Source organism: Lottia gigantea, assembly GCF_000327385.1.
Source record: "Lottia gigantea unplaced genomic scaffold LOTGIsca_46, whole genome shotgun sequence".
Classification (NCBI taxonomy): Eukaryota; Metazoa; Mollusca; class Gastropoda; family Lottiidae; genus Lottia; species Lottia gigantea.
In genome coordinates this window covers 1,450,166-1,462,921 of record NW_008709614.1, presented here as the reverse complement: position 1 = coordinate 1,462,921, position 12,756 = coordinate 1,450,166, and the positions used below count along the sequence as shown (strand labels likewise).

The 12,756-nt window shown below is 31.0% G+C and overlaps 2 protein-coding genes across 2 annotated transcripts in view; one reads left to right on the top strand and one right to left on the bottom strand.

Annotated features, from left to right (window-relative positions):
* LOTGIDRAFT_150571 (hypothetical protein) overlaps positions 1 to 7,916 on the top strand; it is a 16,347-nt gene extending 8,431 nt beyond the window's left edge. Inside the window, exons 5-7 of the mRNA XM_009061185.1 lie at positions 6,106 to 6,198; positions 6,394 to 6,481; positions 7,558 to 7,916. Coding sequence (XP_009059433.1) covers positions 6,106 to 6,198; positions 6,394 to 6,481; positions 7,558 to 7,667 — 291 coding nt within the window. The 3' untranslated portion in view covers positions 7,668 to 7,916. The remainder of the gene's footprint in view (positions 1 to 6,105; positions 6,199 to 6,393; positions 6,482 to 7,557) is intronic.
* Positions 7,917 to 11,537: 3,621 nt separating this feature from the next.
* Positions 11,538 to 12,756, bottom strand: part of LOTGIDRAFT_124124 (hypothetical protein) — a gene marked incomplete at both ends in the record, with an annotated part of 7,847 nt that continues 6,628 nt past the window's right edge. The window contains one exon of the mRNA XM_009061184.1: positions 11,538 to 11,750. Coding sequence (XP_009059432.1) covers positions 11,538 to 11,750 — 213 coding nt within the window. The remainder of the gene's footprint in view (positions 11,751 to 12,756) is intronic.

Here is a 12,756-nt window from a genome sequence, read left to right as displayed (position 1 = left end):
TTTTAATTTTAGTGTTTTTTTCAACTTCTACAATTTTATNTCAATCGGTCTAAAAATTCAATAGTAGATAAGCATTTTGATTCCTGACAAATCTATTTTCAAAATTTCGATATCACTTCCGGTTTTGACGTCATTCGCCTCTAAACTTGAAATTTCAACTTCCGGAATTTTGTAGGTTTTTGATAAATTCTTTTTGAAATTAGTTAAAATTGTCCCTATAACAATTTTGGAATGAAAAAATTTGAACCGGAAGTAACGTGTTAGACGCCATCTTGATGTGACCAAATTTTGTAAAAATCGATATTAAGCTTCAGGGGTAAATCTGATTTGTGTGATTTGTGTCTAAAGAATCTGCAATCGATTGCTAACAAAACTTAGGAAGCCGATTTTTGAATTTTGGATTTGTATTTTTTTTATTTCCGGTTTTATGTTTTCAATAATTGTCAAAAATATTAAGGCTCATATCTTGTGACTTTGACCTTTGGTGACCTTGTGACCTGAACAAAAGTTGTTGCCCCATACGAGATATATCCGATGATATCTTCACTTTTGTTGTGCATCATTAACTTACGGTTCTACAGCCATTGGAAAATCACGATTTTTAACTTTGAAGAGCTCTGTCACGTGACCTAATTAACATACGACAAAAATTCTTATATATTCTTTGAGTGCATAAAATCTCCTTTTTGGTGATATATCACACTTGATATTTTGATCAAAATTGAGCGTTTTAAAAATTGAAAATTTTGTACTGACTTCTATAGTAACCGTGCGTAAAATCGGGGTGTCTATAATTTACCGACAGTCACCGTTGCCCTAAAAAAAAGTTTAACTACGAATATCTCATGATCTAATGATTGTAAAGACTTGAAATTTTGAACATTATTTAAAAAAAAGTTAAACTACGAATATCTCATGATCTAATGATTGTAAAGACTTGAAATTTTGAACATTATTTAACAATGTACACATCATCACAGACAAATTAACATTTTTGAAGTGAGCGTGGCACATCCGGTGCGCATTTGCCTTTACCTGAAATATTTGCAATTGTTATAACTCTCATAGTTTTCAATTTTCACCCTAGAAATTTTGCATGAAAGTAGATCACTGCTTAGGACAAATTGTGATAAGATTACAGTTGTTTGCATTCTTTACTTTAAAAAAGGGAATAGGTTTAACAATTTTATAAATTTTCATTTTTGATCTTTAACGTGAATGACCTTGACCTTTGCATGGTCAAAGGTCATTGACTAAGGATGACCATTCTTACTTTGATCTTTGATGTCAGATATATACTTCCGGTTTTGCAGACGTCCGAAAACAGCAATTTTCAAAGGCTCATATTACTTTTATTTGACATTTGTTGACCTTTTGACCTGAACAAAAGTTGTTGCCCCTTACGAGATATATCCGATATCTTCACTTTTTAACTTCCGGTTCTACAGCCAATTGAAAATCGCGATTTTTAACTTAAAAAAAGGTCTATCACGTGACCTAATTTATATAAGCAAAAATTTATCTTTTGTCCTTATTACACGCAATCTATTCTTTCAAATGATATATAACAATTGGTATTTTGATTAAAATTGAATTTGAAAATTTTGTATTGACTTCTATAGTAACTTTGCGTAATTTTAACGGTTTCTATAATCCAGCGACAGTCACCGTTGCCTTAAAAAAACTTTTAACTACGAATATCTCATGATCTCATGATTGTAAACACTTGAAATTTTGAACATTATTTGACATTGTACACATTATTACAGACAACACAAAATTTCTTATATATTCTTAGAGTGCATGATCTCTCCTTTTTGGTGATATATCACACTTGATATTTTGATCAAAATTGCGCGTTTTAAAAATTGAAAATTTTGTACTGACTTCTATAGTAACTGTGCGTTAATTCACCGTGTCTATAATCTACCGACAGTCACCGTTGCCCTAAAAAACGTAAAACTGCAAATATCTCATGATCTAATGATTTTAAACGCTTGCAATTTTGAACATTATTTAACAATGTAGACATCATCACAGACAAATTAAAATTTACTTTTATTTAACCTTTGTTGACCTTTTGACCTGAACAAAGGTTGTTGCCCATTACGAGATATATCCGATAATGTTTTCACTTTTGTTGCTCCCCGTTAACTTCCGGTTCTACAGCCAATTGAAAATTGCGATTTTTAACTTTAAAAAGCTCTGTCACGTGACCTAATTTACTTACGTGAAAATTTCACTTATGCCCTTATTACACACAATCTATTCTTTCAAATGATATATAACACTTGGTATTTTGATGAAAATTGCGCTTTTTAGAATTTGAAAATTTTGTATTGACTTCTATAGCAACTGTGCGTAATTGTAACGGTTTCTACAATCCACCGACAGTCACCGTTGCCTTAAAAACATTTAACTACGAATATCTCATAATCTAATGATAATAAACACTTGAAATTTTGAACATTATTTGACATTGTACACATTATTAGAGAAAACACAAAATTTTTGCAGTGGGCGTGGCAAATCCGGGTTACTTTTACCTTTACCTAAATTAATTCAAATTGTTATAACTCGAAAAGTTTGTATTTGTCACCATCGAAATTTTACATAAAATTAAAGCACTATTTGGGACAATAATTGATAGAGTTACATTTTGTTTGGGCCTTTTACTTTAAAAAAGGGAATAGGTTTTACAATTTATAAAATTTTGATATTTTTACATGCATGACCTTGGTCTTTAGAAGGTCAAAGGTTATTGATCTACGATGTCCATTCATACTTTTATCTTTGATGTCCAACATAGATTTTCGCCTTAACAGACGTCCCAAAACAGGAATTTTTCAACACTTTTAAGGCTTATATTTCTTTTATTTGACCTTTGTTGACCTCTTGACCGTAACACAAGTTATATAATCTGACAAAACCTTTCCATAAATATTTCAATTTTTGTTGTGCGATTTGTATTTTTAACTTTACAGCTATTTGAAAAATCGACTTTTTACTACCGAATGTTAACACCTTTTAGTACCGAAAGGTATCAAATCCATGAGTCTTTTCACTACCGAACGTTAAACGGTTTAAACGATTTTTTGTTACTATTGAATGTTTACATGCTTTTCTTTCCGGTAAGAAATCTCATAGTGACTTTAAAATGCAACATTTTATCGATGTATCAGGTTGGATGCGCACTGCTTCGGTACCGTTATAACGGTTCTAGTTTATAGTTAAATTTATGTGAAAAATGCTTTTACTACATACTGACAACATGCTTGGAGCATTCCTGTGGTCAATATTCTGGATTAAAATACAGATGTGACGTCATCCTTTGATCTTTGCAGACCAATATTCAACTTATTGGTACGGGCATTGTGCCTAGAGTACATTATTTTCTTAAAAAAGGCGGCAAATTTTGGACTGCTGTGACGTTGTAACATGATTGATAAATAGTCACTTAGGGTGATTTTACAATAAATGGAGTTGACTTATTTCTGAATTTTACTCATGATTGACTCTGATGTTTGGTCACAAAAATTATGTAAATTATAGTAAATCGTACGTCCGATTGTAAGATTTACAGAATCGCATTTCGCGTAATATTTTTGTATAAATCGGAATATTAACTTCAAAACAGTAATGATAGTCTGCGACTGTCCTTGTTATTATTGTCTGAGAAAAGTAAAAAAAACTTTTGAATTTTTTCCTATTATTTTTATGAGAATTGGAATAGCAGCCTCAAAATATTACTGTTAGTCTTAAGATGTCTTTGCTTTGATAAAAATATAAACATAAGCACACATAATGTCTTCAAAGTTTGCTTTTACAGTGGCCCATTTTCAGCCAAAATTTGTGACTTTTGGGGGTTGAAATTTCCCGGGGAGGGAAATGAGTTTCTTTTCAATGTAAACTGACAAAAGAGCATATTTTATCAATGTAAGGACATTCTAAGACTATCAGTACTATTTTGAGGCTGATATTCTAATTCTCCTAAAAAACATCGAAAAAAATTCAAAAAAAAAATTCAGACAATAGTTGGAAACAGATTTTACAGAGGGAAATTTTCAGTCAGTTTCACCGAAAATTGTTTATTTCAAATATGAAATTTCCAAACATTACATTTCTATGAACCCAAAGAAATTTTAAGACAAAATAACATGCAATCGAAAATTTATAATATTGTGGATATTTGTGAAATGGAAGAAAATAAATTCATTTTTGGGCTTACTGTCATCAAAAAGTAGTCATAATATATAAGATGAAATAATGTGGCATAACGCACTGATCGGAGACGTTTTTTTCAAACATATTTAGCGCAGGCCATCTAGGGTAAAATGGTATGTAACAAAATATCTAACAAAATAATAATCACTTAAAGAATATACCCTGAATGTACCCTGGATAACAAGCATGTAGTTTTTGGTATGTTGAAACAGTTTAAATAGTGTATTAGAATCATTTGTCAACAGCTATGTCTAAAATATGCAATTGAATAATAAGAAAACAATTATTTACTTTCTTATAGAGTGGTTTATTGCAAATTGAGATGCTTTTTAATAAAAAAGTTTTTATACAGCCACATTATAATGTTTATATCTATTGTCCATCTGTTCACATTAGAAACTATTGTATTGATCTATTTTAAATAGATTTTCATGTGTTTTTATATGCCCGCATGATATGGGGGGAATATATTGCCGTCACCTCTTTCCGTCGGTCCGTCCGCCAACAATTGCTTGTAAACACCCTATAAGGCACAATTCTTGACTGATTTCGACGAAACTTGGTATGGTTGATTGTAATCACCCAAGGATGAACCCTATTGATAATCAGACAAATCGAAAAATATTTACTATGAGTTATTGCCCTTGTTCTTGAAACGTTCATAAACACTCTAGAAGGTCCAATTCATGATGGATTTTGATGAAACTTGGTATGAGTGTTCGTAATCGCCCAAGGATAAATCCTATCGAAAATCCTGAACGGACATCTTGAAAAAGTTTCTATATGTGTATGTAATGGCATGTGAGTTAATCTCATGAGTAGATATTATTGTTTGTGTAATTTGCATTTGAAGTAGTTTAATGGTCCTCAAGCAGTCTAATGCGTTCAATAATGACGTAACACACGGACCTTCAATCCTTGTGTTACGATCATTAATGGACTTATTGGACTGCTTTCGGCCATAACCTATACATAATTACTTCTGTAAGCGATAAGCTTACATATCGTATCTGTTGATCAACTTCTAATACATGGAATACTCCATAATATTTTTTCAGTATAGATTTATTTGCTTCTTCATAATATTCAACCCAAGATGGCAAAGGTGGCACTCGATTAAAGAATTCTGAGCAGGTTCCATCTTTTCCAATTCTGTCCCCAATCAAACGGTTTGGAAACGGATATGTGAATTTTGAATTCTGTTTGCACCTACCTAGTTCTAAATTCTGTTTCAACTTGTTAAGTTGAACGTTCAGTTGATTCCATAAATCATGAACATGCAGAACTCACCAATCATGACATGGCCCCCAATAGTACTACCCTGTAAATGTACATCGCAAGAGGCAACGAATAATTTGATAACCAAGTTTAGATATCAATGTACCTTTCTAGGCATGATGTAAACATAGTACTTTAAGTCGTCTGTTTCTGAAGGTATATATTATGTTATATTTATACGTCCACATGGAAATGTGGATGTATATTGCTGTCCGTCAACATTTCTTGTGAACACTATAGAGACTATAGTTTTCAACTGAGAATGATATTTGGTGTGATCATTTATATTGATGAGATCTTGATCAAGTTCGAATTTGACATTCTTTCGATGTGACCAGTTTTTGAGTTATTGCCCTTGACATGGTGTGATCATGTATATTGATGCGATAATTTGATGTATTTGGGTTATTGATATTGATTTTTAAAAACTTGGTGGTATTTCTCAGCATAAATAAATATTTATATCAATGAATTCAAACTATTAAAATTTCTTTAATATAAGAAAGTTATATGTTAGTCATTAAAGACTGTTTTATCATTTCTGACAGCTGCCAGTGGGCATATGTTACCATGCCTGGCAAGCTATCTTTGTGTATATTTTAGGGAGATGGAACTGGAATGACTAGTATTTATGGTGGTCCATTTGCTGATGAAAATTTTAAAATGAAACATACAGGACCTGGTATTTTAAGCATGGTAAATGAAATACCTTGATTATATTTTGTTTATCTGAGAGTCAGTATCTATCTGTTTAATATAGATTAGGAATTGTACAGAGTGTTTCAATTATAATGGATATATTTTCTTAAAAAAAATTTAGATGACAAATCTTAATTTTGATAGTGACTTCAGATTATGTTTCTTAATGAAATATATCTTAATGATTTGTAGGCCAACAGTGGAAGAGATACAAATGGTTGTCAGTTTTTTATTACCTGTGCTAAAACAGATTTCCTGGATAACAAGCATGTAGTTTTTGGTATGTTGAAACAGTTTAAATAGTGTATTAGAATCATTTGTCAACAGCTATGTCTAAAATATGCAATTGAATAATAAGAAAACAATTATTTACTTTCTTATAGAGTGGTTAATTGCAAATTGAGATGCTTTTTAATAAAAAAGTTTTTATACAGCCACATTATAATGTTTATATCTATTGTCCATCTGTTCACATTAGAAACTATTGTATTGATCTATTTTAAATAGATTTTCATGTGTTTTTATATGCCCGCATGATATGGGGTATAATTGCCGTCGCCTCTTGCCGTCCGTCAGTCCATTCCGCCGTCCACAATTGCTCGTAAACACTCTACAAGGCACAATTCTTGACTGATTTCGACGAAACTTGGTATGGTTGTTTGTAATCACCCAAGGATGAACCCTATTGAAAATCAGACGAATCGAAAAATATTTACTATGAGTTATTGCCCTTGTTCTTGAAACGCTCCTAAACACTCTAGAAGGTGCAATTCATGACGGATTTTGATGAAACTTGGTACGAGTGTTCGTAATTGCCCAAGGATAAACCCCATTGAAAATCAGAAAAATTGATATTTAGTATTAGTTATTGCCCTTGTTCTTGAAATGCGTTCAATTTTTAGTTTGTAAACACCCTAGAAGGCACAATTCATGACGGATATTGACGAAACTTGGCATGAGTTTTGGTTATTACCCATGAATAAACCCTATTGAAAATCAGAAAAATTGAAAAATATTTAGTATGAGTTATTGCCCTGATTTAATCTTAAATTTGGTGTGATCATTTCATAATGATGATGTGAGAATTTTATGAAATTTTGTGTTAAATTAAATCAACAATATCTTTGACAAATTAGATTTTTGGTACGATTTGACACAGATTGACGAGCATCTTTGATATACTGAAAATTTATCATAGAAGTGTGCAAATCTTGTATGCAACCACTTGTTTTTATTTTACCTACCAAATACAGGAGTGTGCATTAATGAATTGTTGATGTTAAAATTTGATATGAAAAGGCAATCAGATTCTCGTTTTACAAGATAGTAAAGCAAATAACCTTTATATATTTTTAGGAAAAGTTATTGATGGCCATCTTGTTTTGCGGAAAATAGAAAACGTTCCAACAGGACCAAACAACAAGCCTAAAATACCTGTGACTATATCTCAATGTGGTGAAATGTGACAAAGGAGTTTGTGTTTTCACCAAAAATGAGAAAATACATGCCATACAACAAAAGAGGATGTGGTTCAATGTTTAGTACAAGCATATGTCACTGTTTTAAAATTTGTAGATAAACTGGTTCTTTTGCAATGTTAAATGTTATAAGTCTGTGTGGGATGGAAAATGACATCTAATTTGAGAATATTGCTGGATCAAAAAATGAAAATTCAATAATGCGTAGATTTCTAACCCTGTAAATAAAAACGATTCACATAGACCCTTCAGTTCATCTATGTGTGACCATTTTGCTCAATCAACTGTACAAAATGAGTTTATGGGTAATGATGTCTTTACAACTGATTTTTGTGCTGTGAAATAGATCACCTTCAATGCCTAGTCAATTTGCCAGTTCTGTTTACTGGGTCAATTTTTGAAAGTCACTACTTTCAGGGAGACATTGGTCATACTAATGATATTTAAGCATTGTAGTTTAATATAACATCTCAATTTAAACAGTCATTTTAACTTAAATACAAATAGAAATTTCATTACACTATCAATATTAATTAACATGGATGTATTGATTAAATAACAGGCCATGGAAACAAGGTAAGATATTCAGAATCATTGATATTGATCAAGTTACCATAACATTTTAACAAACTCAGGCTAATTTGCTCAAGGGTGGAAAAAATAGTTGAGCAAACTAAAATTTGATTTGAAGAGGAGCACAAATGATCAGAAAAGCAAAAAAATATTTCTCTCTTCTGCAATCAAGAATAGCAAATTATTTTATCTCATTAAAATGAAGATCTAGATATTTTTCCACCTGCCATCCATGAACCTTTCTGCATCATTTAATATTCCACCAACTTCATGCTCTGTTCAATGAAATATATCCATACTGTACGAGGAATAAAAATCTGAAAAGTTCCAACAGCCATTTCAATGCTGAACATATTTGGATTTTTATAAATGACCAGTAATTAAAAATAATAAAGAACACGATACATAAATTAAAAATGAGGTAATGATTGCCATAGTATAAAATAAAAAGAGGGAAAGTTATATAAAAGAAAATGGTGTCTGATTTGCTTTGAATATTTTGAAATAACTACTGATATATTCCAAAGGAGAGTTAAAACAATGTGATGAAGGAGTACTCCATCTTTTGACATTAAAACACATCCAAAATGATTCTAACCAATTCTTGTTATTTGATGCCTGTTCACACTTCCCCTTAGTATTATCAGAGTATTGCAGGATTAAGGTTGTTAGCCAGGATTTAAGCAAAATACAGGTATAATCGAAGAGAAATATGTTGCCTACCTATTCTCAAGGTTTCAACTAAGAATATCGAGCAAGCCGTTATAAAGCCAAACACCAAAACTATATCAAACTGTTTAATTAACAATTAGAATGTTCTGTTTTTATACGCCCACATCTCTCTACGTGGACGTATATTGTCGGCACCCCTGTCCGTCGGTCCGTCAACATTTGCTTGTAAACGCTCTAAAAACTAGATTTTTTGTTGGAAACTAATGAAAGCTGTGCTTTACAGTAAAGGTAATTACAAAATGTCAAGTGAGCATTCAACTATATTTCATTCACATATTGTGCTATTAGCCACGTTCCGTAAGCAATGGTAGATTGTGTAGATTAGATTAGGACATTACAGACTCTTTCAGGCTGTGATCAAAATCAAGATAGCTTGACATGCAAGGTAATATACGCCTACCAGCTGTCAGAAATGTTAACTAAGTCTTTATAAAATGGCTAAATAATGAATTTTCAAATGAGTCAAAGCAAATTGAAACATGAACGAGGCTTCATCGACGTTAACACAACAGCAATAACTCTGAAACCATTCATGTGTTTTTCACTTATTTCAAAATTTACTGAGATCTCATCAGTATCTACATGTATACCAAGTTTCATCAAAATCCGATAAAAACTAGCCTACAAATTTGACACGTTTTTACTAAGTTAAGGGAATAACTCTAAAACCATTCATCCGATTACTACCGATTTCAAACTTGACCGAGAATTCGTCAATATATACATGGATACCAAGTTTCATCAAGATCAGATAAAAGCTGTAGCCTCTATCGTGCATACAAGAAATGTTGACAAAAGAACAGGGGCAATTGCAATATAGGTCCACATTTCCATGTGGGCAAAAAAACTTCACTTCAGCATCTTTTAAAATCTTGATTCTTGTTTCTCCTTATAATAGATGTTTGAACATTTCCACTTCATTTTGTAACAACTAAAACATAAAGTATTGGGTATCAAAAATTCTATTCTACTATGTCTCAGTCATTTGTGAGATAACAATATGAAAGCTGATTGGTTTATATACATACATATACATGCAAATAAACAGGAATAATTAATTATGAAAGCCCAATATAAAAAAATTCTGAATATTAAATTCATTGTTAAATTAACTTAACATCCTTACATTTTGGAGGTAACTAACTGTTTTATAGAGGAAATACCCTGTGCTTTCAGGTAGAAATAGATACATGTAGTCCATAAAGTGGTTAAAGATTTCATCAATAAATAGGTTTTTAACAAAAATAAAAGCTTATTACGGATCAAATTATTACAAAAGTTACTTCTAAATTAAGTACTTAATAGAGATACAGATCATATTCTCTGCCTATCCATCTTTTGGGAGTATAAGTAAGTTATTTGATTTGTTTGTTTTAACAATATATTTGTTTTGGAGAAAAAAAACACATCAGAGCAATACAGAAAGAATCTTGAGGTTTTTGAAAGTTAAGTCACTGACAAAAGTTTGGTAAGTTTTCTCTACTAAAATCGACTATTTCACTATATTTACATATTTCTAATAAAGCTATCTATACCACTAATAACACTATGATATATTTACACTAACAACATAGACAATAAAATATAATAATAAGTAAAACAGAGAAAATAATGTTAAAGTACCGGGATGTCTGGAAGAGATTTCTATAAAAGAACAAAACAATTATTTCATTTATCAAGACTACTCTTAATTGTTCAATTAACTCATCTGCAGTGAGTAAGATACAGGGAACACTTTTCATATAATCAGCTATAACAATAGCAGTCATTCAGCATTTTTGAGGCATACAATAACAAATTCATTAATATTTAAAATCTTGCCATTAAAATTTAGCATATAGGCTAATTAACTCAAAATCCCACTGGACTTAGTAGCAATTATTAAAATCTAATTAAATTAAAACTATATGAAATCACACTCAACATATTCATTAATATTTTTTTTTGTAAATAGGCATGTTATTTATGGTGCAATAAAAGAAATTAAAATAAATAAAGTGAAATAAAATAATAACATTTCTTAAAATTAAGAAGAAGCTGAAAATGGAACATCATACATAAAATAAAACTTGTGATAAAAAAATGTCATGAGCAATTAACTCTACATTGAGACTTGATTACTCAATCAGGATAACAGTGCAATCAAAATAAAGACAACATGCCAGACAAGACAAGTGTATGCCCACAAAGCAGCATTGTTATATTTTCTGATACAATTAAAAACAGCATGATAAAAGTAATATTGTTTAGTTCAGTTGATTGATACATTATCTTCATCAAGGGAAATAACTAAAAAATATAGTGTTCACGAGATATATTGACAGACAATCTAAGGTGATGACAATATGTCAATATTTTCATGTTGGCATATAATGAAATGCTTATTTTTTGGATAACTTACTAATTCAGCATTACTCTAAAGCTGGGAATATGTCATGATAAAAAAAAAATGCAAATACCCTTGTTTTGATTGTTCAAGTAGAACTAAACAATATTTGAATCAACATCAATCATAAAACCAATTTTCAAGTTTTCAGTATAGAATGCAATTTGTTATAATTTAAGAGAATTATGTAATATTTTAGATGTTTCTTGACATCGTTTCTGTAATGTTATATTATAAAAACTATTCAAAGGTAATTCAACTTGAAACTGTTTCTTCCAACATGCTGATAAAGCTGTGGAGAATTTCTCTTTTTCTTTAGATGAATTAAAGTATAACACCCATTCTTCACTGGATATTGATGTATCTTGTGAATCAAATTCCTGAAAACAGAACAGTATTTTTATAAATTTACCAAAAATTAACTTGACCAAAATCTCTACGTCCAAATATAATCCGAAGGTATGGTATCCAAAAATGCTTATATTATGAACAAGGTAAATAGTTCCCATACTGATAATTCCAGAAACTATTAACAAATATAGCTTGCCAGGCAAGGTAACATACGCCAACAGATAGCTTTGATTGTAAGTATGATGAAATTCGATATATATACCATTTTCATAACGACATAGACATACAAAATAAAAATCAAAAGAATCTGTAAAAAATTGTAGCCTGTAGAGTGAGCACGAGTTGCACAAAATAGCTAATAGAGAAAAACGTCAAGTCAGACAGGATATTTCGGTAAAAAATTATCCGATCATCACGAAAATCGATAGGGATCATCTTCATAATGACATTGACACACAAAATCAAAATCAAAAGAATCTGTAAAAAATTGTAGCGTGTAGAGTGAGCATGAGTTGCACAATATAGCTAATAGAGAAAAACGTCAAGTCAGACACGATATTTCGGTGAAAAATTATCCGATCATCATGAAAATCGATAGGGATCATCTTCATAATGACATTGACACACAAAATCAAAATCAAAAGAATCCATAAAGAACTGTAGCCTGTAGAGTGAGCACAAGTTGCACAATATAGCTAATAGAGTAAAATTTCAAGTCAGACAGGATATTTTGGTGAAAAATTATCCGATCACAAAAAAATCGATAAGGATCATCTTCATAATGACATTGACACACAAAATCAAAATCAAAAGAATCTGTAAAAAATTGTAGCCTGTAGAGTGAGCACGAGTTGCACAATATAGCTAATAGAGAAAAACGTCAAGTCAGACACGATATTTCGGTGAAAAATTATCCGATCATCATGAAAATCGATAGGGATCATCTTCATAATGACATTGACACACAAAATCAAAATCAAAAGGATCTGTAAAAAATTGTAGCCTGTAGAGTGAGCACGAGTTGCACAATATAGC